Source organism: Petromyzon marinus, chromosome 53 (genome assembly GCF_048934315.1).
Source record: "Petromyzon marinus isolate PM22_M1 ecotype Great Lakes invasive population chromosome 53, UKy_Petmar_22M1.pri1.0, whole genome shotgun sequence".
Taxonomy (NCBI): domain Eukaryota; kingdom Metazoa; phylum Chordata; class Hyperoartia; order Petromyzontiformes; family Petromyzontidae; genus Petromyzon; species Petromyzon marinus.
Window position 1 is genome coordinate 11,735,507 of NC_133719.1, and position 27,092 is coordinate 11,762,598.

Here is a 27,092-nt window from a genome sequence, read left to right on the forward strand (position 1 = left end):
CCGCTACACTACCGCTCCCCACACACCAACACACACGGGTACACCAACTCACACACGTGTACACCAACACATACACGTGTACATAACACACACACACGTGTACACAACACACACACACGTGTACACACGCGCGTGCGCACAACTGAGCAGGTGCTCGAGTCGAGAACAAAAGATGAACAACAGGGGGAGGGGGGCAGAAGGGAGGGGAACAGAAGGGAGGGGAACAGAAGGGAGGGAACAGAAGGGAGGGAACAGAAGGGAGGGGACAGAAGGGAGGGGAACAGAAGGGAGGGGACAGAAGGGAGGGAACAGAAGGGAGGGAACAGAAGGGAGGGGAACAGAAGGGAGGGAACAGAAGGGAGGGAACAGAAGAGAGGGAACAGAAGGGAGGGGACAGAAGGGAGGGGAACAGAAGGGAGGGGAACAGAAGGGAGGGGAACAGAAGGGAGGGAACAGAAGGGAGGGGACAGAAGGGAGGGAACAGAAAGGAGGGGAACAGAAGGGAGGGGAACAGAAGGGAGGGGAACAGAAGGGAAGGGAACAAAAGGGAGGGAACAGAAGGGAGGGGAACAGAAGGGAGGGGAACAGAAGGGAGGGGACAGAAGGGAGGGGAACAGAAGGGAAGGGAACAGAAGGGAGGGAACAGAAGGGAGGGAACAGAAGGAAGGGGAACAGAAGGGAGGGAACAGAAGGGAGGGGACAGAAGGGAGGGGAACAGAAGGGAAGGGAACAGAAGGGAGGGAACAGAAGGGAGGGGACAGAAGGGAGGGAACAGAAGGGAGGGAAACAGAAGGGAGGGAACAGAAGGGAGGGGAACAGAAGGGAGGGGAACAGAAGGGAGGGGACAGAAGGGAGGGGAACAGAAGGGAAGGGAACAGAAGGGAGGGAACAGAAGGGAGGGGACAGAAGGGAGGGAACAGAAGGGAGGGGAACAGAAGGGAAGGGAACAGAAGGGAAGGAACAGAAGGGAGGGGACAGAAGGGAGGGAACAGAAGGGAGGGGAACAGAAGGGAGGGGACAGAAGGGAGGGGAACAGAAGGGAGGGGAACAGAAGGGAGGGGACAGAAGGGAGGGGACAGAAGGGAGGGAACAGAAGGGAGGGGAACAGAAGGGAGGGAACAGAAGGGAGGGGAACAGAAAGGAGGGAACAGAGGGGAGGGAACAGAAGGGAGGGGAACAGAAGGGAGGGAACAGAAGGGAGGGGAACAGAAGGGAGGGAACAGAAGGGAGGGGAACAGAAGGGAGGGGAACAGAAGGGAGGGGACAGAAGGGAGGGGAACAGAAGGGAAGAGAACAGAAGGGAGGGAACAGAAGGGAGGGAACAGAAGGAAGGGGAACAGAAGGAAGGGGAACAGAAGGGAGGGGAACAGAAGGGAGGGAACAGAAGGGAGGGGAACAGAAGGGAGGGGAACAGAAGGGAGGGGACAGAAGGGAGGGGAACAGAAGGGAAGGGAACAGAAGGGAGGGAACAGAAGGGAGGGAACAGAAGTGAGGGGAACAGAAGGGAGGGAACAGAAGGGAGGGGACAGAAGGGAGGGAACAGAAGGGAGGGGAACAGAAGGGAGGGGGACAGAAGGGAGGGGACAGAAGGGAGGGGAACAGAAGGGAGGGGAACAGAAGGGAGGGAACAGAAGGGAGGGGAACAGAAGGGAGGGGACAGAAGGGAGGGGAACAGAAGGGAAGGGAACAGAAGGGAGGGAACAGAAGGGAGGGGAACAGAAGGGAGGGAACAGAAGGGAGGGGACAGAAGGGAGGGGAACAGAAGGGAAGGGAACAGAAGGGAGGGAACAGAAGGGAGGGGACAGAAGGGAGGGAACAGAAGGGAGGGGAACAGAAGGGAGGGAACAGAAGGGAGGGGAACAGAAGGGAGGGGAACAGAAGGGAGGGGACAGAAGGGAGGGGAACAGAAGGGAAGGGAACAGAAGGGAGGGGAACAGAAGGGAGGGGAACAGAAGGGAGGGGAACAGAAGGGAAGGGAACAGAAGGGAGGGAACAGAAGGGAGGGAACAGAAGGGAGGGGAACAGAAGGGAGGGAACAGAAGGGAGGGGACAGAAGGGAGGGAACAGAAGGGAGGGGAACAGAAGGGAGGGGAACAGAAGGGAGGGGACAGAAGGGAGGGGAACAGAAGGGAAGGGAACAGAAGGGAGGGAACAGAAGGGAGGGGACAGAAGGGAGGGAACAGAAGGGAGGGGAACAGAAGGGAGGGAACAGAAGGGAGGGGAACAGAAGGGAGGGAACAGAGGGGAGGGGAACAGAAGGGAGGGAACAGAAGGGAGGGGAACAGAAGGGAGGGGAACAGAAGGGAGGGGAACAGAAGGGAGGGAACAGAAGGGAGGGGAACAGAAGGGAGGGAACAGAAGGGAGGGGAACAGAAGGGAGGGGAACAGAAGGGAGGGAACAGAGGGGAGGGAACAGAAGGGAGGGGAACAGAAGGGAGGGGAACAGAAGGGAGGGGAACAGAAGGGAGGGAACAGAAGGGAGGGGAACAGAAGGGAGGGAACAGAAGGGAGGGAACAGAGGGGAGGGAACAGAAGGGAGGGAACAGAAGGGAGGGGAACAGAAGGGAGGGGAACAGAAGGGAGGGGAACAGAAGGGAGGGAACAGAAGGGAGGGGAACAGAAGGGAGGCGAACAGAAGGGAGGGAACAGAAGGGAGGGGAACAGAAGGGAGGGAACAGAAGGGAGGGAACAGAGGGGAGGGAACAGAAGGGAGGGAACAGAAGGGAGGGAACAGAAGGGAGGGGAACAGAAGGGAGGGAACAGAAGGGAGGGGACAGAAGGGAGGGAACAGAAGGGAGGGGAACAGAAGGGAGGGGAACAGAAGGGAGGGGACAGAAGGGAGGGGAACAGAAGGGAAGGGAACAGAAGGGAGGGAACAGAAGGGAGGGGAAAGAAGGGAGGGAACAGAAGGGAGGGGAACAGAAGGGAGGGAACAGAAGGGAGGGGAACAGAAGGGAGGGAACAGAAGGGAGGGGAACAGAAGGGAGGGGAACAGAAGGGAGGGGACAGAAGGGAGGGGAACAGAAGGGAAGGGAACAGAAGGGAGGGGAACAGAAGGGAGGGGAACAGAAGGGAGGGGAACAGAAGGGAAGGGAACAGAAGGGAGGGAACAGAAGGGAGGGAACAGAAGGGAGGGGAACAGAAGGGAGGGAACAGAAGGGAGGGGACAGAAGGGAGGGAACAGAAGGGAGGGGAACAGAAGGGAGGGGAACAGAAGGGAGGGGACAGAAGGGAGGGGAACAGAAGGGAGGGGACAGAAGGGAGGGGAACAGAAGGGAAGGGAACAGAAGGGAGGGAACAGAAGGGAGGGGACAGAAGGGAGGGAACAGAAGGGAGGGGAACAGAAGGGAGGGAACAGAAGGGAGGGGAACAGAAGGGAGGGGAACAGAAGGGAGGGGACAGAAGGGAGGGGAACAGAAGGGAAGGGAACAGAAGGGAGGGGAACAGAAGGGAGGGGAACAGAAGGGAGGGGAACAGAAGGGAAGGGAACAGAAGGGAGGGAACAGAAGGGAGGGAACAGAAGGGAGGGGAACAGAAGGGAGGGAACAGAAGGGAGGGGACAGAAGGGAGGGAACAGAAGGGAGGGGAACAGAAGGGAGGGGAACAGAAGGGAGGGGACAGAAGGGAGGGGAACAGAAGGGAAGGGAACAGAAGGGAGGGAACAGAAGGGAGGGGACAGAAGGGAGGGAACAGAAGGGAGGGGAACAGAAGGGAGGGAACAGAAGGGAGGGGAACAGAAGGGAGGGAACAGAGGGGAGGGGAACAGAAGGGAGGGAACAGAAGGGAGGGGAACAGAAGGGAGGGGAACAGAAGGGAGGGGAACAGAAGGGAGGGAACAGAAGGGAGGGGAACAGAAGGGAGGGAACAGAAGGGAGGGGAACAGAAGGGAGGGGAACAGAAGGGAGGGAACAGAGGGGAGGGAACAGAAGGGAGGGGAACAGAAGGGAGGGGAACAGAAGGGAGGGGAACAGAAGGGAGGGGAACAGAAGGGAGGGAACAGAAGGGAGGGGAACAGAAGGGAGGGAACAGAAGGGAGGGAACAGAGGGGAGGGAACAGAAGGGAGGGAACAGAAGGGAGGGGAACAGAAGGGAGGGGAACAGAAGGGAGGGAACAGAAGGGAGGGGAACAGAAGGGAGGGAACAGAGGGGAGGGAACAGAAGGGAGGGAACAGAAGGGAGGGGGCGTGGAGGAGACGGCGTGGGTGGGAGGTGCAGAACGAGCAGGAGGACGGGGGGATCGGGGGGGATCGCGGGGGGGGGAGAGGGATCGGGGGGGAGGGATCGGGGGGAGAGGGATCGGGGGGGAGGGATAGGGGGGGGGGATCCCCCATTGTCTGCTCCGCCGCTCTCCGCCATCCACGAGACGTCCGCAGCGAAGCTGCTGCGAGAGGCCGTGCGGCAAAATGGTGAGAAAGACAGAGTGTGTGTCTCTGTGTGTGTCTCTGTGTCTCTGTGAGTGTGTGTGTGTCTGTGTGTGTGTCTGTGTCTCTGTGAGTGTGTGTGTGTCTGTGTGTGTGTGTCTGTGTGTGTGTCTGTGTGTGTGTCTGTGTGTGTGTGTCTGTGTGTGTGTGTCTGTGTGTCTCTGTGAGTGTGTGTGTGTCTCTGTGTGTGTGTCTGTGTGTGTGTGTCTGTGTGTGTGTGTCTGTGTGTGTGTGTCTGTGTGTGTGTCTGTGTGTGTGTCTGTGTGTGTGTGTCTGTGTGTGTGTCTGTGTGTGTGTCTGTGTGTGTGTGTCTCTGTGTGTCTGTGTGTGTCTCTGTGTGTCTGTGTGTGTGTGCTAGTGTGTGTCTGTGTGTGTGTGTCTCTGTGTGTCTCTGTGTCTCTGTGTGTCTCTGTGTGTGTCTGTGTCTGTGTGTGTCTCTGTGTGTCTGTGTCTGTGTGTGTCTGTGTGTGTGTGTGTGCTAGTGTGTGTGTCTCTGTATCTGTGTGTGTGTGCTAGTGTGTGTGTCTCTGTGTCTGTGTGTGTGTGCTAGTGTGTGTGTCTCTGTGTCTGTGTGTGTCTCTGTGTGTGTGTGTGTCTCTGTGTGTGTCTCTGTGTCTGTGTGTCTCTGTGTGTGTCTCTGTGTCTGTGTGTGTGTCTCTGTGTGTCTGTGTGTGTGTCTCTGTGTGTGTGTGTGTGTGCTAGTGTCTGTGTCTCTGTGTCTGTGTGTGTGTGCTAGTGTGTGTGTCTCTGTGTCTGTGTGTGTCTCTGTGTGTGTGTGTCTCTGTGTGGGTGTCTCTGTGTGTGTCTGTGTGTGTGTCTCTGTGTGTGTGTCTCTGTGTCTGTGTGTCTCTGTGTGTCTGTGTGTGTGTCTCTGTGTGTCTGTGTGTGTGTGCTAGTGTGTGTGTCTCTGTGTCTGTGTGTGTGTGCTAGTGTGGGTGTCTCTGTGTCTGTGTGTGTGCTAGTGTGGTTGTCTCTGTGTCTGTGTGTGTGCTAGTGTGGGTGTCTCTGTGTCTGTGTGTGTGCTAGTGTGGGTGTCTCTGTGTCTGTGTGTGTGTGCTAGTGTGGGTGTCTCTGTGTCTGTGTGTGCGTGTGCTAGTGTGTGTGTCTCTGTGTGTCTGTGTGTGTGTGTGCTAGTGTGGGTGTCTCTGTGTCTGTGTGTGTGCTAGTGTGGTTGTCTCTGTGTCTGTGTGTGTGCTAGTGTGGGTGTCTCTGTGTCTGTGTGTGTGCTAGTGTGGGTGTCTCTGTGTCTGTGTGTGTGTGCTAGTGTGGGTGTCTCTGTGTCTGTGTGTGTGTGTGCTAGTGTGTGTGTCTCTGTGTCTGTGTGTGTGCTAGTGTGGGTGTCTCTGTGTCTCTGTGTCTGTGTGTGTGCTTGTGTGGGTGTCTCTGTGTCTGTGTGTCTGTGTGTGTGCTAGTGTGGGTGTCTCTCTGTCTGTGTGTGTGTGCTAGTGTGGGTGTCTCTGTGCCTCCGTGACTGTGTGTGTGCTATTGTGGGTGTCTCTTTGTTTGTGTGTGTCTCTGTGTGTGTGCTAGTGTGTGTGTCTCTGTGTCTGTGTGTGTGTCTCTGTGTCTGTGTGTGTGTCTCTGTGTCTGTGTCTCTGTGTGTGTCTCTGTGTGTGTCTCTGTGTGTGTGTCTCTGTCTCTGTGTCTGTGTGTGTGTCTCTGTGTCTGTCTGTGCTAGTGTGTGTGCCTGGTGTGTAGCGGTAGTGTAGCAGTTAGCGCGCTGCGCTATGAACCTTGCGACCCGGGTTCGATTCCCGCTCACGGCCAACACCAGTGACGATTATCTGAACCGGTCCTGGGCCTCTCCTAGGTCGACTCAGCCTCAAATGAGTACCTGGTGCGGTGGATAAAAACATTGCCACTGGGGAGACTAAGGCGGTCGGGCGTGGTGCTGGCCACCCACCCCCTCGTGTACCGTTCCGGCCTTCATAGGTGCTGCTCGCTTACAGCACTTGCCCCTACAGTCTGTTAAGGCTACACGAGGGATCTTTGCCTGTGCTATTGTGTGTGTCTGTGCTATTGTGTGTGTGTGTGTGCTATTGTGTGTGTCTCTGTGTGCTAGTGTGTGTGTTTCTGTGTGTGCTAGTGTGTGTGCGTCTATGTCTGTGTGTGTGTCTCTGTGTGTGTGTCTCTGTGTGTGTGTCTCTGTGTGTGCTAGTGTGTGTCTCTGTGTGTGCTAGTGTGTTTGTGTGTCTGTGTGTGCTAGTGTGTGTGTCTCTGTGTGCCTGTGCACACTGCCTGTGCACAGGCACACTGCCTGTGCACAGGCACACTGCCTGTGCACAGGCACACTGCCTGTGCACAGGCACACTGCCTGTGCACAGGCACACTGCCTGTGCACAGGCACACTGCCTGTGCACAGGCACACTGCCTGTGCACAGGCACACTGCCTGTGCACAGGCACACTGCCTGTGCACAGGCACACTGCCTGTGCACAGGCACACTGCCTGTGCACAGGCACACTGCCTGTGCACAGGCAGTGTGCCACACTGCCTGTGCACAGGCAGTGTGCCACACTGCCTGTGCACAGGCAGTGTGCCACACTGCCTGTGCACAGGCACACTGCCTGTGCACAGGCACACTGCCTGTGCACAGGCACACTGCCTGTGCACAGGCACACTGCCTGTGCACAGGCACACTGCCTGTGCACAGGCACACTGCCTGTGCACAGGCACACTGCCTGTGCACAGGCACACTGCCTGTGCACAGGCACACTGCCTGTGCACAGGCACACTGCCTGTGCACAGGCACACTGCCTGTGCACAGGCACACTGCCTGTGCACAGGCACACTGCCTGTGCACAGGCAGTCTTTGTGTGAATGTGCGTTGCCATGCGGAGATCCCATTGAGATTCGTGAACGTGTGTTGTGGCTATATGGGATGCATTATTCAGTCAATCTCACGCAGTGTCCTTTATTGAACCATGTGGAGGTCCCATTGAGATTCGTGAACGTGTGTTGTGTGTATGGGTAATTACAGTTTTTGTTGAAATGAATCATTTGTCAATGTATTCATCGGTGCTGTGTATTTGTATAAACAAGACGTGTGTGTAGACCCCCATAGGCTGTCGGTGCAGACACTGTGACCGAGCACCTATGATGCGGGGTTGTAGACATCACAGCTCTGGGGAGACAAAGGCGGCCGTGCTGTTGGACCCCCCCCCCCCCCTCGTGTGCCGTGCCGGCCTTCATAATCGGTGCTCGCTATCAGCACTTGCCCCAGACAGCATGTTAAAGGCTATACGGGGGATCTTTGTCTTTTTTCTGTGCATGCACGCTGCAGTATGCATGCTGTTTATGATGTGCACGGGTGTGTAATTTGTGTGTATTTTACATAATGTGGGAATGTATTATTCAGTCTATGAATTGCATAATGCTCAAGTGTCAATGGACTGCTGCCTTGGCGCGTCTCCTGTACACGTGTGCGCATTATTGCTGCTGCTGCTGCAGCGTGTGCACGTCACACGAGAGGGACACAAAGGCGCGCGGGCGTGGTGCTGGCCACCCACCCCTTCGTGTGCCACAGTGCCGGCCTTCATAGCTGGTGCTCGCTAACACCACTTGCCCCAACAGTCTGTTCAGGCTACACGGGGGATCTCTGTCTTTATCACGGTGGGGGAGCACATGGTGGTGCATCTGACAGTCATCTCGGTCTGGTTAACCCCGGGGCCTGTCCCGTGACCTCCTGCCAACAACGAAGCCTTCGACGCTGAACGTGAAAACCTCGAAGTGCACCTAGCTTGGCACACTCTGGCGATGTCACTGCCCCCTCAGTGGTGAATGGCGGCTGTTGTTGTGTGTGCATGGCCAGGATGGATCTGTGCGTGTGTGTATGGGTCTGTGCGTGTGTGTGGGTCTGTGCGTGTGTGTGGGTCTCTGCGTGTGTATGGATCTGTGCGTGTGTGTGGGTCTGTGCGTGTGTGTGGGTCTGTGCGTGTGTGTGGATCTGTGCGTGTGTATGGGTCTGTGCGTGTGTGTGAGTCTGTGCGTGTGTGTGAGTCTGTGCGTGTGTGCATGGCCAGGATGGATCTGTGCGTGTGTGTATGGGTCTGTGCGTGTGTGTGGGTCTCTGCGTGTGTGTGGGTCTGTGCGTGTGTATGGATCTGTGCGTGTGTGTGAGTCTGTGCGTGTGTGTGAGTCTGTGCGTGTGTGTGTGTGAGTCTGTGCGTGTGTGTGGGTCTGTGCGTGTGTGTGGGTCTGTGCGTGTGTGGGTCTGTGCGTGTGTGTGAGTCTGTGCGTGTGTGTGTGAGTCTGTGCGTGTGTGTATGGGTCTGTGCGTGTGTATGGATCTGTGCGTGTGTGAGTCTGTGCGTGTGTGTATGGGTCTGTGCGTGTGTATGGATGTGTGCGTGTGTATGGGTCTGTGCGTGTGTGTGGGTCTGTGCGTGTGTGTGGGTCTGTGCGTGTGTGTGAGTCTGTGCGTGTGTGTGGGTCTGTGCGTGTGTGTGAGTCTGTGCGTGTGTGTGAGTCTGTGTGTGTGTGAGTCTGTGCGTGTGTGTGGGTCTGTGCGTGCGCGTGAGTCTCTGTGTGTGTGTATGGGTCTGTGCGTGCGTGTGAGTCTGTGCGTGTGTGTGGGTCTGTGCGTGGGTCTGTGTGTGTGTGGGTCTGTGCGTGTGTGTGAGTCTGTGCGTGTGTATGGGTCTGTGCGTGCGTGTGAGTCTGTGTGTGCGTGTGAGTCTGTGTGTGTGTGAGTCTGTGTGTGCGTGTGAGTCTGTGTGTGTGAGTCTGTGTGTGTGTGTGGGTCTACGTGTATAGACAAATCGGTGATGTGTGCGTAGTGGGGTGCGGTCGCCTCGTGGTTTAGCTCACTGCGTTACCGGCCAGAGTTCGATTCCCGCTAGCGGCCAATTCCGATGACGATGATCTGAACCGGTCCTGGGCCTCCCCTAGGTCCACCTGGTACTGTGTGTAGTAAACATCGCCACTGGGGAGACAAAGGCGGCCGGACGTGGTGCTGGCAACCCACACCGTCGTACCCAGGGCCGGCCTTCAACCGGCGCTACTCACGAACGGCACTTGGCCCAAAGAGTCTGCTCAGGCTCCACGGGTGGTCCTGTGTGCGGTCTGAAGTTAATGCTCTGACACCTCCCGTTCTCTCGCAGGGAAACGAAGGCAGCTACCCCATGGAAATGTGTTCTCATTGTGAGTCTCGCACAGACGCCTGCAGCATACACTCACGCCTGCAGCATACACTCACACAGACAAAGGGCTCCCGTATAGCCTCGGCAGACAGTCGGGGGAAGTGCTACGAGAGAACCACGCCCGGCCGCCTTTGTCTCCCCAACTGGGGATATTTACACGCCAGGTGCGGCTGAGTCGACCTAGGCGAGGCCGAGTATCGGTAGAGATATTCGTTACCCGTGTAGGCTGTTGGACAAGAATCGCATTTGGGATGATCTAACCACTGCGCCACCGCTCCAGGAACTAAAGCTTCCCCCATGTCGCCTGTAACAGGCTATAGGGGCAAGTGCTGTTAGCGAGTAGCAGCACGACGCCCGGCCGCCTTTGTCTCCCCAGTGGCTATGTTTACACACTGCACCAGGTACTAATTTGAGGCTGAGTCGACCTAGGGGAGGCCAAGGACCGGTTCAGATAATCGCCACTGCTGTTGGCCGTGAGCGAGAATTGAACTCGGGTCCCACACTGCATGGGGGCTAGCGAACAGCACTTGCCCCAACCAGTCTATGCAGGCTACATGGGGGATCTTCCTGGGTCCGCGTGTCTGTTTCCCCACCTCCAAGGGGCTCATTTAACTTGCACTTAATGCAAACACTTGCGTCAGGCGTGCCCCAATTACGGTTAATCACAGCCGCGAGTTTACACCCCCGCCCACTGATGGCAGATGTAGACCCGTCTCACCGCACCGCATCTCACCACACGGTGGTCTGGGGTAGGGGTGGTGGGTGGGTGGTGGGTGGTGAGTGGGTAGTGAGTGGTGGGTGGGTAGTGAGTGGTGGGTGGGTGGTGAGTGGTAGGTGGGTGGTGAGTGGTAGGTGGGTGAGTGAAATTGCCGATGACCGGTACCAGCGGTGTCAAGATCGGCCTCTGTGGAGGAGGCTCGCGAAGGATGCTGCTGGGCAGTTCAGAATTAGAATCAGTCTTTATACTGGAGGATTCTGATGAGCTATAAAGCTCTTTTGCACAGATGTCCAGTAGCCGTGGGTGAGAACACGTTGCAACAACAAACACGATAGTCGTGCAAAGTACATACGTATGTTCAACTTCTTTCGCACCCAACAACAGCGGAGGAGCGATGCTCACAACAACGAGCGGAGCGCCGGGCGGTTAAAACACAGCAAGTTGGCACAGTCAAGATCGCAGTAGGTGGTACATCTGCCAGCCATCTCAGTCAGTCAACCCATGGCACCTGCTGGGTCTGTCCTGTGACCTCCTGCCAGCAGCGAACCTTCCACACTTCACGTGGCCTCGGAGTGCACCTAGCCTGGCACAAGCGCTGTGGTATCGTCATTGCCACTGCGTGCCGAATGGCAGCTCTTGTTGTGTGTTATGGGGAGCGGTAGCGTAGCGGTAAGCACACTGCACTACACACCCGCTCACAGTTAACACCAGTGATGATGATCTGAGCCGGTCCTGAGCCTCCCCTGGGGCGACTCAGCCTCAAATGAGTACCTCCTGGTGTGGCGTGCAAACATCGCCACTGGGGAGACAAAGGCGGCCGGGCGTGGTGCTGACCACCCACCCCCTCGTGTGCCACAGTGCCGGCCTTCATACAGTGAGGGAAACAAGTATTTGATCCCCTGCTGATATTGTACGTTTGCCCACTGACAAAGAAATGATCAGTCTATAATTGTAATGGTAGGTTTATTTTAACAGTGAGAGACAGAATAACAACAACAAAATCCAGAAAAACGCATGTCAAAATGTTATAAATTTATTGGCATTTTAATGAGGGAAATAAGTATTTGACCCCCTCTCAATCAGAAAGATTTCTGGCTCCCAGGTGTCTTTTATACAGGTAAAGAGCTGAGATTAGGAGCACACTCTTAAAGGGAGTGCTCCTAATCTCAGCTTGTTACCTATATAAAAGACACCTGTCCACAGAAGCAATCAATCAATCAGATTCCAAACTCTCCACCATGGCCAAGACCAAAAAGCTCTCCAAGGATGTCAGGGACAAGATTGTAGACCTACACAAGGCTGGAATGGGCTACAAGACCATTGCCAAGCAGCTTGGTGAGAAGGTGACAACAGTTGGTGCGATTATTCGCAAATGAAAGAAACACAAAATAACTGTCAATCTCTCTCGGCCTGGGGCTCCATGCAAGATCTCACCTCGTGGAGTTGCAATGATCATGAGAACGGTGAGGAATCAGCCCAGAACTACACGGGAGGATCTTGTCAATGATCTCAAGGCAGCTGGGACCATAGTCACCAAGAAAGCAATTGGTAACACACTACGCCGTGAAGGACTGAAATCCTGCAGCGCCCGCAAGGTCCCCCTGCTCAAGAAAGCACATATACATGCCCGTCTGAAGTTTGCCAATGAACATCTGAATGATTCAGAGGACAACTGAGTGAAAGTGTTGTGGTCAGATGAGACCAAAATGGAGCTCTTTGGCATCAACTCAACTCGCCGTGTTTGGAGGAGGAGGAATGCTGCCTATGACCCCAAGAACACCATCCCCACCGTCAAACATGGAGGTGGAAACATTATGCTTTGGGGGTGTTTTTCTGCTAAGGGGACAGGACAACTTCACCGCATCAAAGAGACGATGGACGGGGCCATGTACCGTCAAATCTTGGGTGAGAACCTCCTTCCCTCAGCCAGGACATTGAAAATGGGTCGTGGATGGGTATTCCAGCATGACAATGACCCAAAACACACGGCCAAGGCAACAAAGGAGTGGCTCAAGAAGAAGCACATTAAGGTCCTGGAGTGGCCTAGCCAGTCTCCAGACCTTAATCCCATAGAAAATCTGTGGAGGGAGCTGAAGGTTCGAGTTGCCAAACGTCAGCCTCGAAACCTTAATGACTTGGAGAAGATCTGCAAAGAGGAGTGGGAGAAAATCCCTCCTGAGATGTGTGCAAACCTGGTGGCCAACTACAAGAAACGTCTGACCTCTGTGATTGCCAACAAGGGTTTTGCCACCAAGATGGGTCAAATACTTATTTCCCTCATTAAAATGCAAAGAAATTTATAACATTTTTGACATGCGTTTTTCTGGATTTTTGTTGTTGTTATTCTGTCTCTCACTGTTCAAATAAACCTACCATTAAAATTATAGACTGATCATTTCTTTGTTAGTGGGCAAACGTACAAAATCAGCAGGGGATCAAATACTTTTTTCCCTCGCTGTAGGTGCTGCTACTCGCTAACAGCACTTGCCCCAACAGTCTGTTAAGGCTACACGCGGGGCATCTTTGTCCTTGTGGATCTTGTGCAATGACAAATGTTGTCTTGCAAACATTCGAAATAGCTTCCCTTAATTACAGGCGGTCACGCGTCGTTATTATCGCACCCATTATGTAATTTGCAATCCAAATATACAATTTTCGTGCCATTTCATTAGCTTGCCACTGTAGCTGCATGCCTCCTACACTGTGCCTTCATCATCAACCACCACCATCATCATCAGCCATGATCAATCCACTGCTGGTTGAAGGCCTCCTCCAAAAGCCACCACCACCGCCACCTCTCAGGATCCTGCGATACCAAGACCCGCCCGGAAACCGCTCGCTCACGAGCCGATTTCCATGCTCCATCTCCTCCATTGTCCGCCGCTCCCCATGCAAACAACAACAACCGCCGTTCACCAATAATGAAAGTGGCGGTGACTTTACTACGGCGCCTGTGCCAGGCTAGGTGCACTTTGAGGCCACGTGAAGTGTCGAGGCTCGCTGCTGGCAGGAGGTCACGGGACAGACCCAGCAGGTGCCACGGGTCGACTGACTGAGACGACTGGCAGATGCACCGCCTGTGACCACAACTGTGCCAACTTGCTGCGTTTTAGCCACCCAGCGCTCCGCTCGTTGTTGTGAGCATCGCTCCTCCGCGCTTCGTCGTTTGCCTTTGCCACAGCAAACTGTTTCGGATTTTTCTTCCAACTTGTGAAATCCTTCTCAAAAGCTCATTGATGTCTGATTTTTAGCCGCTCATCTTTAGGATTTAATTCCTTTGCATTCATGAAAGGTGAAGTTCTCGACGGTGCATTTCACACACGTGTGGGGAGTAGTAGTGTACACACACACGTGTGTGGGGAGTAGTAGTATACACACACACACACACGTGTGTGGGGAGCGGTAGTGTACACACACACGTGTGTGGGGAGTAGTAGTATACACACACACACACACGTGTGGGGAGTAGTAGTGTACACACACACGTGTGGGGAGTAGTAGTGTACACACACACACGTGTGTGGGGAGCGGTAGTGTACACACACACACACACGTGTTTGGGGAGCGGTAGTATACACACACACACGTGTTGGGAGTAGTTGTGTACATACACACACGTGTATGGGGAGCGGTAGTATACACACACACACGTGTATGGGGAGCGGTAGTGTACACACACACGCACACACTGGGTGTGTGGGGAGCGGTAGTGTACATACACACACGTGTGTGTGTGTGCATAAAGAGCACTGTATATGTGTGTGTGAGAGTACGGCTGGAGGAGTGATTGCCATTAAACATTCACGACAACACAGCAGGTCTGGCGCCCTGGATCGTCAATCATGAGCCCTTTTCACTCCGCTGACTCTCTCCTGACAATGTCAACCTCTGGCCGTGATAGTCGCCTTCCCTTCGCTCCGACGACGACGGAGACCACCACCTCCTCCACCTCCTCTCCACCACCACCACCACCACTTCCTCCACCTCCTCTCCACCACCACCACCAACACCACCACCACCTCCTCCTTTCCACCACCTCCTCTCCACCACCTCCACCACCTCCTCTCCACCACCTCCTCCACCTCCTCTCCACCACCTCCACCTCCTCTCCACCACCTCCACCTCCTCTCCACTAACACCTCCACCACCACCTCCACCACCTCCTCTCCACCACCACCACCTCCTCCACCTCTTCTCCACCACCTCCACCTCCTCTCCACCACCACCACCTCCACCTCCTCTCCACCACCTCCACCACCACCACCTCCTCTCCACCACCTCCACCTCCTCTCCACCACCACCTCCTCTCCACCACCACCTCCACCTCCTCTCCACCACCACCTCCTCTCCACCACCACCACCACCACCTTTCCACCACCATCTCCACCACCTCCACCTCCTCTCCACCACCTCCACCTCCTCTCCACCACCACCACCTCCTCTCCACCACCACCACCACCACCTCACCACCACCACCTCCACCTCCTCTCCACCGTGCAGTCGCGCGTCCAGTGAGCTCACAGCTCGTCGCCACGCGGGGGATATTTATTTGAACCGCTTTGGTGTGTGTAGAACCTACGGTGGTGCTGTTGGTGGTGGTGGTCGTGATGGTGGTGGTGTTCTTGGTGATGGTCGTAGTTGTGGCTGTGATGATGGTGGTTGTGGTGGTGGTCGTGGTGGTCATGATCGTGGTGATCTTGGCAGTGGTGGTCCTGATGGTGGTGGTCGTGGTGGTGGTGGTGGTCATGGTGGTGGTGGTGGTCATTGTGGTGGTGGTGGTCGTGGTGGTCTTGGTGGTGGTCATGGTGGTGGTGGTGGTGGTCATGGTGGTGGTGGTCGTGGTGGTCTTGGTGGTGGTGGTCATGATGGTGGTGGTCGTGATGGTGGTGGTCATGGTGGTGGTGGTGGTCATGGTGGTGTTGGTCATGATGGTGGTCTTGGTGGTGGTGGTCATGATGGTGGTCTTGGTGGTGGTGGTCATGATGGTGGTCTTGGTGGTGGTTGTGGTGGTTGCAGTCTGTAGAATCTCGCGTGGAACAATTGGTTTCTGGCCAGGAGATGCTGGCCTCATGGCCTCATGGTCTCATGGCTTCATGATGCCCTCAGCGCGCCAATCGCTGAGCAATTCCACCGTCGGCCTGAACAGGGGAGCTACAGTGTAGCAGTTAGCGCTACGCTGCGCTACGAACCCTGCAACCCGGTGACGATTATCTGAACCGTGTCTGGGCCTCCCTGAGGTCGACTCGGCCTCAAATGATTACCTGGTGCTGTTTGTAAACATCGCCACTGGGGAGACAAAGACGGCAGGGCGTGGTGCTGGCCACCCACCCCCTTTTGTGCCGTGCCGGCCTTTGTAGGTGCTCGCTAACAGCCCTTGCCCTAATAGTCTATGAAGGCTCTACGGTGGATCTTTGCCTTTGTGTGTGTGTGGTTGTGCATACAGTACGTGTGTATGGGGAACAGTGGCGTAGCGGGTAGCAAACTGCGCTACGAACCCAGCGACCCGAGTTCCACTCGCCCTCACGGCCAACACCGGTGACGATTATCTGAACCAGTCCTGCGGCCTCACCCGAGGTCTACTCTGCCCCAACGGCGTTTTTGCCGCACTCTTCAAACGCGAGTGCAGGGAAGAAGACAAAGGCGGCCGTGCAGGGTGCTGGCCGGCGCATAGGCCCTGTGTCACTATGGGCCTCAGGAGGCACTTTGTTAACAGCTCTTGGATCAACGGTGTTCGACGTCAACTAAACTATTCTTCCATTGGAACCTCCTTTACCAGTAGCAAAATATGATAATTGTTTTTTTACCCTTTAATCTGGCAACAAAACTGACACCTTTTTTACAAGGAGTCATGTTTGCATTGACCACAATACCTGCGGTCGGAATGCAAACAAAAAACATAACTCTGATATTGTATTGGCACTGTCCTTGAAATTGATTGGTCCACAACCGAGACAGCTTTCCTTAGAGCCTCGTCTCACATGGTGCCTCGTCTCACATCTCCTAGCCACCGTGACACCCAAACCCATGTGTCACCTATGTAGGCTACACATGGGTTTGTGTTTCATGTTTGTGTGTTTCAACTCTTTGTTTAATCTCCCTGAGGGTGGCGGGGGGAGGGGCAGGACCCACGTGGGGAAGCTTTTGCCCTTTGAGGTACCCCCTGCGTGACCCCGGTGCTGCCGCTGCGACTCCTCGATCCGCCGCCTCTCGCTTCCAGCTCCCTTGGCCTTCGCGTCGCTGAGGTGCCGTCGCCGGCCATGGGGGGCACAGTCGGCAGAGGGGCGCAGGCGGAGCGTCTAGAAACACGCGGTCAGGGCATTTGGCTGCCGCTAGAAATGCCCACGTGATGACGCTAAGTCGTTACCTCGTTGAGCTTTGATCTCCAGGTCGCTTCTGAACAAGAGCTACGTAGCTCAGTGGGCTTTACCTGGTACAATAAACACCGTTAAATGTTTTAACATCTCCCTGCGTCCCCCTCTGTTCGCCCGTTAACCTCCCCAACCCCACTCCTCGCTGCCCGATCCCCGCGGGCAGTCGATCCGGACGAGATCCGGAGGCTGGGCAAGCGGTTCCGCAAGCTCGACCTGGACGGCTCGGGCTCGCTCAGCGTCGAGGAGTTCATGTCCCTGCCCGAGCTGCAGCAGAACCCCCTCGTGCAGAGGGTCATCCACATCTTCGACACCGACGGCAACGGGGAGGTCGACTTCAAGGGTAACCGTGGCGACGGCGGCGGCAGCTGTGGCGGCGATCGTCACCGCGGCGACCGTGGCGACCGTGGCGATCGTCACAGTGGCGATCGCGGCCGCGGCGACCGTCACCGCGGCAACCGCGGCGACCGTCACCGCGGCGATCGCGGCCACGGCGACCGTCACCGCGGCGACCGTGGCGACCGCGGCGATCGTCACAGCGGCGACCGTGGCGACCGCGGCGATCGTCACAGCGGCGATCGCGACCGCGGCCGCGGCGACCGTCACCGCGGCAACCGCAGCGATCGTCACCGCGGCGACCGTCACCGCGGCGATCGCGACCGCGGCGATCGCGACTGCAATCGCGAACACAGCATCTACTTTATGACCTCATTGTACTCGATTTGTCCGTACGTGCGTCTGTGTTGGCCACCCCCCGCCCACCTCGTGTGCCGTGTCGGCCTTGAGTGATGTTCGCCAACAGCACTTGCCCCAACAACCTGATGAAAGCGACATGGGGGATCTTTGCCTTTGTCGGTTCTCTGCCACAGAGTTCATTGAAGGCGTCTCACAGTTCAGTGTCAAGGGAGACAAGGAACAGAAGCTGCGATGTGAGTAGATCAGTGCACCAACATCCGCCATTCGTCGCTAATTGGCAACGACGTCACCACGGCCCTTGTGCCAGGCTAGGGGAAGTTTGAGACCATGTTGAAGGGTCGCTGCTGGGTAGGAGGTCACGGGACAGCAGGTGCCATGGGTTGACTGACTGAGATGGCCGACAGATGCACCACCTGTGCTCCCCACTGTGCCAACTTGCTGTGTTTTATCTGCCCGGTGCTCCGCTCGTTGTTGTGAGCGTCGCTCCTCTGCCCTCTGTTGTATCTGGAGGGCGACTGCCTCCAACTCCACAGCAGCCTCTTTCACGAGCCTCCTCAATTTGGTGGGACTGTCTCACAAAGACAAAGATCCCCCATATAGCCTTAACAAATTGTTGGGGCAAGTGCTTAAGTGAGCACCTATGAAAGGTCAGCATGGCACACCAGGGCGTGAGTGACCAGCACCACGCCCGGCCACCTTTGTCTCCCCAGTGGCGATGGTTACACACCGCACCAGGCTGAGTCGACCGAAGAGAGGCCCAGAACCAGTTCACATAATCGTCGCTGGTGTCGGCCGTGAGCGGGAATCGAACTCGGCTCGCCGGCTTTGTATCAGAGAGCGCTAACCACGACGCCACCGCTCCCCCACACACGGACACCCTCGTCACCCCGGGGATTACGCTCTCCCCGAGCCCCGCCTGCCACCCCCCTGCCTTGTCCCGCACACCCCACACTCCCCGCCCTTTCCCTCCGCCAGTCGCGTTCCAAATCTACGACATGGACCGCGATGGCTTCATCTCCAACGGGGAGCTCTTCCAGGTGCTCAAGATGATGGTGGGCAACAACCTGAAGGACACGCAGCTGCAGCAGATCGTGGACAAGACGATCCTCAACGCCGACAAGGACGGCGACGGTCGCATCTCCTTCCAGGAGTTCTGCTCCGTAGGTCGCGCCGCCAACGCGGCCGCCGCCCCGGCGATCCTCGTGGTCGCCAACGCCGGGAAACTTAACACTATAAAACTAAATTATTTTTCATAGTGGAGGATTTTTGGGTGAGGTCGCGTGAATACAAAATGTGTGGTGAAACCCGCCACCGCCCGACACAGCCAATGAGTAAGGTTTGTGACGTAAACAAAACGTGGGAATTAGTAACTTTCTGGCTGTCACCTGATGAGGGTTGTTGTTGTTGTAATTACCGGTGAAACGTCACAGTACTCGAATTGTAAATGTTGTTGTGGGTTCACTATCCAATACACCGGTTTGCTGTACTAGTAACTCATTAGCATGTTTTGTTTACCTGACTAACCTTACTAATTGGCTGTGTCAGGTGGTGGCGGGTTTCACGACACATTTACACGATCTAACCCAAAAAAACCCTATTGTGGATAATGTTGGTCGCGAGAGCTCTACTACCTGTTAAACTAAACTCTTTTTTATTTTTGAACACGTGTAAGATGGACAACAACAGGATCATTGCTAGTGTGTTGCTGTTGTTGTTGTTCGGAAAAATGTAAGGAACCTGAAAGAGAGGAAGACCTCACAGGGAATGGCTTGACGATGACCACATCAGAGATTGGTGTTAGAAAGATGTGGCCACTACTTTAGAATATTGGCACAAGACAGAGGAAAGTGGAAACAAATGACAATTGTGCAGTGGACACCTACTGACTCTCTGCCCATGGATTGTGATGATGATGATGATGATTTTTATTTTACCAGGTAAGGCACACTGATCTATGTAGCTCTTTTTCAGAGGCGACCTGGGCACAAATGATAACTCTACGGAGTGCCTTATTACGTAGAAATTTACAGCAGCCAAATACTCTAAACGCGTGATGTTGATTCTAAATAGGGAGGTAAAAACAGGAGGACCCGGAGAAAAAGCCACGTGACAACGGGAAGAACATACAAACTCGAAATATACAGCAGCAGCAGGCGTCAGTCAGGGTCGGGATTGAACCCTCGACCTCCTGTATACCAGGCGAGGTAGTTAACATCTCCTACCCATAGTGGTCCATGCCCTCCCCCATGCACTGCGTACTGATAGGTTACACATTTATTACAAGTCCCTTAGTAAGCAGCCTTCCATTTATAGACACACACAAAGTACAAAGACCAAGATCCACCGTGTGTAGACTTTAACAGACCGTTGTGGCTGTCAGTGAATGCTGTTGGCAAGCCGCTTCTCTAATGTCGACACGGAACGCGAGGGCGTGGAGTGGCCAGGCTGCCACGGTTGGCTACGTACGGTGCGAAAGAAGTTCAACATACAGACGTACGAATCATTTGAGGCTGAATTGTCCAAGGAACAACCACCCACAGGATGAGATATTCCATCACCGATTTTGGCTGTGAGCGGGAATCAAACTCGGGCCCCAGAGTTCCTGGCGCAGTGCGCTGACGACTGCACCATCGATTCAACAACCACCTTCACCCCCCCCCCCCCCCCCCCCATGCACATCAGAAAGATATACCGCATACATCCTCTTAGATTTACCAGGACAAGCGCTATTATAAAGCGCCTGTTAAGACCGGCACGGCACACGGGGGGTGGCGGTGGGGGAGGAGGGTGTGTTGTGGCAGCCGCTACGCTCTGCCGCCTTTGTCTCCCCCCCAGTGCTGATGCCCCCCCCCCGCCGTTCCCCCCGGCCGTGGCGTGTGTGCGCGTGTGCCCAGGTGGTGGGCGGGATGGATGTTCACAAGAAGATGGTGGTGGACGTCTGATGGTGGGAGACTGCGTTGTTCACGTTCACACTCGTTCACCTGGATCCATTCAACTCCGTTCAAAATATCCTCCCTCACAACCCCCCCCCCCCCCCCCCTGTAAACACGAACCAAATTGAATGTTCCATGCTGAGCCCACTTGGCAAGTGTTGCCGAGCTTTCCATGGGTTAGTCCATTTTATTTGTTAGGGGGGAAGAGGGGGGTGAAGGCCGCCTGATGGGTATTTGATCATTTGCAGAGTGTGGTGAAATCGTTCTCTCTCATCTCATTGGCCGGATAATGCCACCTTTGCACAGTTTCCACTATTTATGGCCCGGAGGTTTTATTTTAACTATTTATATGAGACGAAATATGTATGTATTACTTTTACGATAGCCAGTCTGGTTGTTTTAAGTGCACGCGGTATTACGTGGGAGCGGTGGTGCAGTAGCGGTTCGCGCTGCGCTGTGAACCCGGCGGAGACCCGAGGTCGATTCCCGCTCACGGCCAACACCGGTGACGATTATCTGAATGAATCCTGGGCATCCCCTTGGTCGAGTCCCTGGTGCGGTGGGTAAACATCGCCACTAGGGAGACAAAGGCGCCCGGGCGTGGGGCTGGCCACCCACCCCCTTGTGTGCCATTCCGGCCTTCATAGGTGCTCGCTCACAGCACTTGCCCCAACAAACTTTTGAAGCTATACGGGGGATCTTTGTCTTGGTGATACCCACAACTAGAGAGCAAGCAAGAGGTAACGCAGGGAGCGGAGCTATGGTGAGCGTTGGGGTCTGGGTTGTGCTTAATGGTGGGGGCTGATTGGTTAGTTTGTTTGTATTAAGGTTAGGGTCATGTGGTCAGGATATTGTCTAATTGGCGAGTGTGGGTATGGATGGCGGTGGGGCTGGTGTCTGATTGGATGGTGTGGGTAGGGTTGGCGGTGGGGCTGTTGTCTGATTGGCGAGTGTGGGTTGAGTTGGCGGTGGGGCTGGTGTCTGATTGGATAGTGTGGGTAGGGTTGGCGGTGAGGCTGGTGTCTGATTGGATAGTGTGGGTAGGGTTGGCGGTGGGGTTGGTGTCTGATTGGGTAGTGTGAGTCGGGTTGGCGGTGGGACTGTTGTCTGATTGGATAGTGTGGGTAGGGTTGGAGATGAGGCTGGTGTCTGATTGGCGAGTGTGGGTAGGGTTGGAGGTGAGGTTGGTGTCTGATTGGCTAGTGTCGATAGGGTTGGAGGTGGGGCTGGTGTGTGATTGGCTCGTGTGGGTCGGGTTGGAGGTGGGGCTGGTGTCTGATTGGCTAGTGTGGGAAGGGTTGGAGGTGGGGCTGGTGTCTGATTGGCGAGTGTGGGTAGGGTTGAAAGTAGGGCTGGTGTCTGATTGGCTCGTGTAGGTAGGGTTGGAGGTGAGGCTGGTGTCTGATTGGCTAGTGTCGATAGGGTTGGAGGTGGGGCTGATGTGTGATTGGCTCGTGTGGGTCGGGTTGGAGGTGGGGCTGGTGTCTGATTGGCTAGTGTGGGAAGGGTTGGAGGTGAGGTTGGTGTCTGATTGGCTAGTGTTGGTAGGGTTGGAGGTGGGGCTGGTGTCTGATTGGCGAGTGTGGGTAGGGTTGGAAGTAGGGCTGGTGTCTGATTGGCTCGTATAGGTAGGGTTGGAGGCGAGGCTGGTGTCTGATTAGCTAGTGTGGGAAGGGTTGGAGGTGGTGCTGGTGTGTGATTGGCTAGTGTAGGTAGGGTTGGAGGTGGGGCTGGTGTCTGATTGGCTAGTGTGGGTAGGGTTGGAGGTGGGGCTGGTATCTGATTGGCTAGTGTGGGAAGGGCTGGAGGTGGTGCTGGTGTGTGATTGGCTAGTGTGGGTAGGGTTGGAGGTGGTGCTGGTGTCTGATTGGCTCGTGTGGGTAGGGTTGGCAGTGAAGCTGGTGTCCGATTGGTTAGTGCGCTTTTTGCACCTCTCTATCACTAATTCTTTTACAACTGAAAATCAAACCGACTTTAAAAAACCAGAGAGCTTTACGGTTCACTCTGTAGGTTAGACATTTGGTGAGGTCTTGCCAAATCTGTACCAGGAGAGAGTGTTCGTGATGGTTTTTGATGGCCTTTGACCCGTGGTGTAGTGTTGGTGGAGGGGGTTGCGTGGGGCCCTTTTGCACGGATGGAATCCCGGCCCCCCCACGTCCCATGCCCCCAGCGTCTCCAGAGGGGCCGCCCTGGAGACAAACGCCAACGTCGCCTAAAGCGAGGGCACTCCCCACCACCCACCGCCAACCCTTCCCCCTTCCCCCCCCGCTTCTTAGCCTCGGCTTCCCCTCTGGCCCGTGGGCCTCAGCGCAGTTTCACCGCCTGCACACCCACTCGCGAGCTACGCCGGTGCCGCACGGCGGGCATCACGTTCCGCCTCTCGCTCCGCGCTGCGCCAGCCACTGCCGACCTCCTCGCCACCACCGCGAGTACCAAGGGTTTATTCGAGCGCGTGGCATTCGCTCCATCGTTCGTACGTACGTTGTTCAACTTCTTTCGCACCGTACGTAGCCAACCGTGCTAAACGGAAGCGTGGGGGAAGGACAACAACGTCCAGCGCAGTGTTCTTCATTGCAAGGCTCCTTGGCCACTGGCGGCCCCCGAGGTGCGGGCCCCAACAATACACAACAAGTGAAAACACCCCCCCCCTCCCCCATCATCATCATGCTGCGGCTGTCAAACCCCCAGTGGTTTCAAATGCGTGGCGGCCCCCGCGCCGATGCGACTGAGTGAACGACACTGGGGTGGCGAGCGGCAGGGCGAGCGTTGCGAGCGAAGGAACGCGTTGCTGTGCGTTCACCACAGCTGTCAACCCAGAAGGAACGCGTTGCTGTGTGTTCACCACAGCTGTTAACCCAGAAGGAACGCGTTGCTGTGTGTTCACCACAGCTGTTAACCCAGAAGGAACGCGTTGCTGTGTGTTCACCACAGCTGTCAACCCAGAAGGAACGCGTTGCTGTGTGTTCACCACAGCTGTTAACCCAGAAGGAACGCGTTGCTTGTGTTCACCACAGCTGTTAACCCAGAAGGAACGCGTTGCTGTGTGTTCACCACAGCTGTTAACCCAGAAGGAACGCGTTGCTGTGTGTTCACCACAGCTGTCAACCCAGAAGGAACGCGTTGCTGTGTGTTCACCACAGCTGTCAACCCAGAAGGAACGCGTTGCTGTGTGTTCACCACAGCTGTTAACCCAGAAGGAACGCGTTGCTGTGTGTTCACCACAGCTGTTAATCCAGACGGAACGCGTTGCTGTGTGTTCACCACAGCTGTTAACCCAGAAGGAACGCGTTGCTGTGTGTTCACCACAGCTGTTAACCCAGAAGGAACGCGTTGCTGTGTGTTCACCACAGCTGTCAATCCAGAAGGAACGCGTTGCTGTGTGTTCACCACAGCTGTTAACCCAGAAGGAACGCGTTGCTGTGTGTTCACCACAGCTGTCAACCCAGACGGTTCACGCCATAGTCTTGTACAGGGAAATTGAGTTTTTAGGTCCGTGCGGCGTACAGCCGTTTCAATACGGGCACATTTAAAAAAAAAATCATTTTTTTGTCTTTGTGGTTCTCCCTTGTGCTGGGACTTTGTAGGATGAACGTTGATATTTATAAGGGACGGGGTGAACAATGAGGTGTGAATTGGTCGCTAATAAAACAGGCACTGACAAGGGGTTGACAGGTGTGGTTTCACGGACGTGGCACCTGCGATAGTTTCCGAGTAAGTGGGGGTCGATGTTGCCGCGTGTGTCATCCCAACTGATTTTTTTTCGGTCAATTTTATTTACTTATGAAATTTTACAGAATTTGGAGCGTGACCCACCACCACGACCGCTACCTGGCTAGCTCCAGTAACGGGCGTGGCTAACCGAGCAGCGGGCGTGGCCACCCCGGGTTATGGGTGGAGCTTAGTGGCGCTGGGCGTGGCCGTATAAAAATGGGCGGTGCTGGTGGAGGAGGAGGGAGGGGCTTACCAGCTCGCCAGGTGCTGAGCCTCTCGAGAGGTGTCTGTGTCGCTTCATTGATGGAGCGTGCACCTGGGGGTGTTTGAGACTCATCGAGGCTTCGGCAATTCGAACGTTTGGTTTTGGAAACCTCCGCGTGGAGGCAGGCGGACGCTCGCGTTTTTTTTCACGAAATAAACCACTCAGGCTCATTGTGCCATCGCGCCCTCCACTCGCATCATCATCAGCATCATCAGCAGTTAACTCCAGGATCATCATAATTATAATCTGCTCCAAGATTGTTGTCGTCATCATCATCATCATTGTCGGCTGCAGGATCAGAATCAATCTTCATCAGCAGCACATGCAGCTCGGTTTCAGAATTAATTCCAGCATCTTCAAGTTTCGTCTACAGCCAGCATTGTTAGCTCCAGCGTCATTAGCTGTAGGATCGTTGCAATCATCAGTTCATTATCATAATCATCATCACTTTCATCATCATCATCAGTGTTACTCTTCGCGTCGCGATGGTTGTGTTGGCTTGTCGCTGTCAGTGTTTGTCGTCAGTCGGTGTTGATGTTGTTACAGTATTAGGTGGTGGTTGATGTTGTTGATGTTGGTGATGTTGTTGGTGGTGGTATGGGGAGCGGTAGTGTAACAGTTAGCGCGCTGCACTACGAACCCGGCGGCCCGAGTTCGATTCCCGCTCACGGCCAACACCAGTGACGATTATCTGAATAAGTTATGGGCATCGCCGAAGTCGACTCAGCCTCAAATGAGAACCTGGTGCGATATGTAAACATCGCCACTGGGGAAACAAAGGCGGCCGGGCGCGGTGCTGGCCACCCACCCCCTCGTGTGCCATGCCGGCCTTCATAGGTGCTCGCTAACAGCACTTGCCCCAACAGTCTGTTAAGGCTGTTTTTGTTGTTGCCTTGGTTGTGACCACCATCGTACACCCCAGTTGCAACCCCACCCCGCCTCGGCAAACTCCACCCGGCCCCACCAAATAACCCAGAAAATCTGCGCCTTGTCACCAGGCTCTGCTTACGTGACAACCCTTACTCATTGGCTGCGTCGGGTGGTGGCGGGTTTAACAACACATTTATATTTACGCGATATAACCCCACACAATTACTTATATTATGGACTTGCTCTGTTGCAACTCGTGGTATGTGGTGCTGCTGCGTATTTCTGGTTGTCTACTTGTCGCTGTGGCATGGAATCTCAGGCCTGGTGAAGCAGGCGATTGGCCAACGGGGAGCCGCGCGAGGAGTTTTGTGGCAGATGATTGTAGCGTGGGGTTGCGTTCATTCAAAAGTTATTTACGAGCACCCCTTCTGGACAAAGTTGCGGACGAGCAATGGTTGAGAAATCTGGCAACAAAAATAAGAGAATCCAAAAAAAAATATGAAGCTAAATCCTCAGAACATTTGAACAAAAAAAAACATCTTTAAAATCTGCCGTGGCCAAGTCCCAGGTGTCATAGGAGAGGAAAGAGCCTCGCTATTCGCAAGCTGGGACGAACTCCGTGCCGTTCAGTGGCCGATCAAGCCCCCACCCGTGCCCACCTCCCGTCGTGCGTACCGCAGTACGGCAGCAGACAGCTCCCGTGTGGTTAATGTGTGGTTAACGTGTGGTTAACGTGTGGTTAATGTGGTTAATCAGAGATCGAGCAATGGTCTTTCCTATCCTATACTGCCACCCCTTGGTGGCATTTAGAAGCACAGTTTATCCGTGTTAAAACAAGAAATCAGAATCTTGACTTAAAGCTTTAGAAGCACAGTTTATCCGTGTTAAAAAAAAGAAATCAGAATCTTGACTTAAAGCTTTCGTGACTGCAGGAATTCATACTCTTTGGGTCTTTCGGTAAAGTCAGAATCGCAATCTTTATTTTGGACTGCAGGAGGAATCCGATGAGCTATGAAACTCGTTTTCACAGATGTCCAGTCGGGTCATCAAATGTTTTGCGACATTATCGGTGGCGCAGTGATTAGCAACCACCGCGCCCTCGAACTCTGCTCATCCAAGTTTGATTCTGGGACACGGCTAGCATCAGATGTACGATGGTGATCATGCCTGAACCAGTATTGGGTCACACAACCCGCATTGACCAGCGTGGTGAAGTATGGTCATACAACCCCCCCCCCCACTCGCATGCCAAGGAGGGACCCTCATCCATGAAAAAGATTGTGAGTTATTTTATTGTACTGTACGTGTACACGGAATACAAAATAAAGACTGTCCTCGTGAAATGCCGCAGTTATCACTCTGAGTCATCGTAATGGCGAAACCAGCCTACAGCTGTCCATCTTTGAATGACTGCTGTTGGTACTGTCGGTCAAATCTGCTTCAATGCATGTGAACTCTGACCCACGCCAAGAGAGTCCTTCGGGAACGGTGGATGCCGTTTCCATAACGCACGAAGGCCGAGCGCTTTGTGCACCGGCGCCTGCGTGATGTTTGTTATTAAAGGCGCCACGGTGGCTAGGAGATGTTAACTACCTCGCCTGGTATGCAGGAGGTTGTGGAGATGTTAACTACCTCGCCTGGTATGCAGGAGGTTGTGGGTTCGATCTCAACCTTCACGCCTGCTCTACATTTGGAGTTTGCGTGTCTCTCTCCCCCCCGTGGTCGCGTGGATTTTTCTCCGAGTCCTCTGGTTTCCCCCTGCACATTTAGACTCAACATCACTACGCGTTTGGAGTATGTAGCTGCTATACAATGTCCACGTGATAAGCCACTTCGTTGAGCTATCGTTTGTGATAGCCAGCTCGCTTCTGAAAAGGGGCTAGAAAGCTCAGCGGACCTTACCTGCTAAAATAAGTTTAGTTTGATCATGGGGGATTCTCGTCATTACAGAGTTGATCATTTATAATAGA

The 27,092-nt window shown here is 54.8% G+C and overlaps 1 protein-coding gene across 1 annotated transcript; it reads left to right on the forward strand.

Moving 5' to 3' along the window:
* The first annotated feature begins 4,305 nt into the window (after positions 1 to 4,305).
* LOC116954006 (calcineurin subunit B type 1-like) lies at positions 4,306 to 26,465 on the forward strand. Its single transcript, XM_032974396.2, has 6 exons — positions 4,306 to 4,406; positions 9,523 to 9,562; positions 16,814 to 16,990; positions 17,517 to 17,576; positions 18,319 to 18,503; positions 20,238 to 26,465. The coding sequence occupies exons 1-6, from the start codon at positions 4,404 to 4,406 to the stop codon at positions 20,283 to 20,285; spliced, it is 513 nt and encodes a 170-aa protein (XP_032830287.1). The 5' UTR covers positions 4,306 to 4,403; the 3' UTR covers positions 20,286 to 26,465.
* The last annotated feature ends 627 nt before the right edge of the window (positions 26,466 to 27,092 follow it).